Source organism: Lactuca saligna, chromosome 4 (assembly GCF_052625555.1).
Source record: "Lactuca saligna cultivar CGN05327 chromosome 4, ASM5262555v1, whole genome shotgun sequence".
In the NCBI taxonomy this organism is placed as follows: Eukaryota; Viridiplantae; Streptophyta; class Magnoliopsida; order Asterales; family Asteraceae; genus Lactuca; species Lactuca saligna.
The window spans coordinates 157324018-157327777 of record NC_136420.1 but is presented as its reverse complement, the minus strand read 5'-3'; the positions used below and the strand labels follow the sequence as shown (position 1 = coordinate 157327777).

Genomic DNA, 3760 nt, shown 5'->3' with positions numbered 1-3760 from the left:
CCGTAAGGTGTTTACGGCCGTAAACCCACTTTGCTCATAAACACCGTAAACCCAAAACAAAACACGAATAACTACATTTCTACTGCTATCTATGACTATGCCTAGACCAAACCATTTTACAGGGTCTTTCAACAAACTCTCACCGGATAAAGATAGGTAGATTTTTGATGACCCCTTAATGGTTAATGAGTTAGTCGAGTGGTACAAAGAGAAACACAAGAAACTATTATTGCTGAAGATAGATTTCGAAAAGGCTTATAGCTTCGTGAGTTTGGATTTCGGATGATGGAATTCGGGAATTTTGGTAACAAAGAGAGATGTTGGATTCAGTTTTGCTTAGAATCGGCTAGGTCTTTTGTATTAGTAAATGAAAGTCCTAATCTTGAGTTTCAGTTGCAATGTGGTTTACGACAAGTTGATCCCCTCTAGCCATTTTTATTTATTTTAATTATTGAGGGTTTACACGTACGTATTGCTTGTGTGTGCGCGTTTGTATTGGGAGAAAGGGAGGTGGTGGTGTTGTTTTTTAAATCTAGAATCAGGGGATAAGGGAGGAAGATTTTGCGTACTTGTGTATACTTTTTTTTATAATAAATAATAATAATTATTTTAGCTTTGTGTTTCTTCAATTGTGTAATTACTATTAGTAGTCAAACTGAAACACATAAAACAACTGCAAGATGTTGAAGCGTATCGTGTTTACCTAATCATGTGGCAATAGATGGTGTTGAATATCCTTATTGATATACAAAACATTAATTCAAGTGACCTTTATTCTTCCAGCTTCCACGTTGTTTGGGACATTACATTTTCAATATCTAAGTCCAACTAGAACGAAAATATGTCCCAATATTAGGTATTGTGGTTTATCCTTCATAGATTCTCCATTAATTTTAGCCTATGATTCCCCTGTGTTTTATAGAGATCCTAAACATTACGACTCTCTTTTAGGCTTTGTCAACACTATGCCAGAAAGGTTAGCTTAATCACCTTAATTCGAAACAGAGGTCAATCGATAGCCAACCTTTGGCCTATAGGTGTTCAAGCTTATTAAGGTGCCAAATGATCAAGGAAATGTTTTTGTTTCCATTAACAATGAAACTTTTGATCGAACCTTAACAGAAACAAAGCCATTTAATCACTACATTTAGATTAATAATTAATTCTAACAAATCTTGATAAGCCTTAAATCCATACATAACCCTTGCTAAGTTTGAATCCCACTCACGAATTAAACTCTTTTTGCTAAATACACCGATTAAGACTACAAATTTTAGATCTTGTTTGTAACATCCCAACTTTGATATAAAAAAAAATACACCTTTTTTTTTTTTTTCATTTTCATAAATACATCACATTAAAAAAAAATATACTTCAAACACAAAATTAAAGATTAGGCTCATGGGCTTCATTACATAAATGATAAACATTATTAGTCATCAATCAATCTGGAAAAATCTTATCTTATGGCTACATAAAAAGTGTTTCAAATTGAACAAACAAACATAAGATATCATATATAGTAAATGCAGTAGAGATCAAAATAATGAATAACATTTTTTTTTTTTTTTTTTTTTTTGCATACAGATACAAGAAAGAGATGGTGAACGTGTGAATGTGACTCACACATTAGTAGGCCATGTTGCTTGAGCAGACATTATAATCCCAACGATTACTCCAAACAATCCAAGAGCACTTCCAAATATTTCTATCACCAAAATCTTCACAAAAAGGGATGAGTTTTGTGCATCTGATAAAGCACAGCTGCTTCCAATTATTCCAACACATAACCTGTAAACAATAAACTAAACTAAGTATCTCTTTCTTTTTAACTTAATGAACTTAAGATATATAATTATATATTTTCATAACATACCCACACACAAGATTTGCAAAGCCCACAATGATTCCTGAGGCAAATATTGCGTATCCTGCTCTCATGGATTCCGGTGCATATGTCTGTGATGCTGGGACACTTTCCAGTTTTGTTTGAAGAATGATTGCTACAATCACTCCGTATATAGCAACAGCTTCACAGAAAATTACACTGGAAATGAAAAATGGCAAAATTAAACAAGTAGAATTTTGGTTTTGATCCTGTCAAGATGAAAGTATTTCAATGGCTCATCAACATAGGCCTACATCAATCAATCGCATCAAGTTCATGTATCAATTGGACAATTGGTCAACCATGGATTTTATATCAAAATTAATGGTATTTTTGTTATTGGAAAGAGATCATCATGCAAGCGAAGCTCCATTCGATCTTAAATTGCATTTTTCTCAACAGTTTTTGAAGATCCTGGTATATTTACCTATCATTCTGTAGCCCTTAAAAACGCACAATTTCAAATTTTGAGATTCGTGCACAATTTCAAACAAAATCATCAAAATAGGAGATCATAAGTTCCGATAGACTTCCGTAATGAATCAGGTAAGATAGTCGGATCATATATTGGGATCGTATTATAAATCAAATCAAATTAAACCCTAGGAGTGAAAAAAGGAACCTGATTAGATTTTTGGAGGTAATGCGTGGGGCTTTAATGGCAGCACCAATCAAACTACTTCCTGTAATGTAAATTCCCCTAAAAAACAGAAGAACGATCTACAATCATTATCGAATGGAAAATCGAAACCCTAACATGATTGAAGAGGAGAGTTAGAAGATTCGAACCAAGCAGCACCAAGGACAGAAACGCCGATCGATATAGCGATTCCGATGGCCGAAAACGTATAGGGCGAAATCTTGACCAACGCCCGAGCCCATGAGCTTGATGCCCCTATCACTATCGCAGTTCCAGACATCTTCAGATTCAGAACTCACAACACGATGTTTCTGATGACGAAGATTATCATGTTAGTTGTGCATCACAAATTTTCAATAACCACTCAGGTCGGGTCGGATCACGTAGAGGATTTGGATTGGTATTGAGCCCAGCCCAGTCCAGGCCCATACAAATCAGAAATGTTTGGCTTATTTTTAGAGTAAATTACACAAATATCCCTATGGTTTAGCGTAATTTGTACGTTTGGTTTTTAATTTGTTTTTTTTTAACTCGAAAGGTCTATACTGTTGGTTTTTATTACATGTTTGGTTACTGTCTTACCTAAAAAACTATTTTGTCATTGATTTTTTTATTTATTTAAATAAACACACCCAACCATACACATTCACCTTACCTACCATACCCTACCATTTTTTTCTATTTAAATAATAATATTTTTAGGTAAAACATGAACCAAACGCGTAACAAAAACAAACAACAGGGACCAATCACGTAACAAAAACAAACAGTAGGGACTTTTCAAATTAAAAAAAATAAGTTAGGGACCAAACACGCAAATTACCCCAAACTATAGAAACCATTCGTGTAATGTATTCTATCTTTTATTACTTTAGAGGTGTACAAACCGTTTTTTTTTTTTTTCAAACCGAACCGATTCGGTTCCTATTCAAGCATAGTAACACTAGTTCAGCCATAAACTGGTTCAGTTCAAACCGATTCCATCATACAAAAACTCGAATCTATCTAAACCGATTACATCGGTTCTAAACCGGTTCGATCGGTTTGATTACCGGTTCCCCATTATTAAATCGGTTCTAAATCGATTTCGATGTCTAAAATCTCAAACAGGTGCAAATCGACGGTTCAGCTCTTAAATCGGTTCAGTTCATAGTAGACCGGTTTATAGTGGACCGGTTCACTATGAACCGGTCCTGAACAAGTTTTTTTGTGCACCTCTATATTATTTAGAA

The 3760-nt window shown here is 34.3% G+C and overlaps 1 protein-coding gene across 1 annotated transcript; it reads right to left on the bottom strand.

Moving 5' to 3' along the window:
- Positions 1–1386: 1386 nt before the first annotated feature.
- LOC145042982 (V-type proton ATPase subunit c''2-like) lies at positions 1387–2867 on the bottom strand. The gene is made up of 4 exons (XM_078991508.1): positions 2678–2867; positions 2511–2588; positions 1877–2047; positions 1387–1791 (listed from the first exon to the last, which is right to left on the bottom strand). Exons 1-4 carry the CDS (start codon positions 2806–2808, stop codon positions 1623–1625), a joined length of 549 nt encoding a protein of 182 aa, XP_078847634.1. The 5' UTR covers positions 2809–2867; the 3' UTR covers positions 1387–1622.
- Between the last annotated feature and the right edge of the window lie 893 nt (positions 2868–3760).

Bases quoted from the DNA above. Each gene is read 5' to 3' on its own strand.
- LOC145042982 (XM_078991508.1), bottom strand. From the start codon at position 2,808: ATGTCTGGAACTGCGATAGTGATAGGGGCATCAAGCTCATGGGCTCGG. The intron at 2,048-2,510 runs GTTCCTTTTTTC...TTTCATTTCCAG, and splicing joins ACCTCCAAAAATCTAATCAG to TGTAATTTTCTGTGAAGCTG. The intron at 1,792-1,876 runs GTATGTTATGAA...TATTGTTTACAG, and splicing joins TTTGCAAATCTTGTGTGTGG to GTTATGTGTTGGAATAATTG.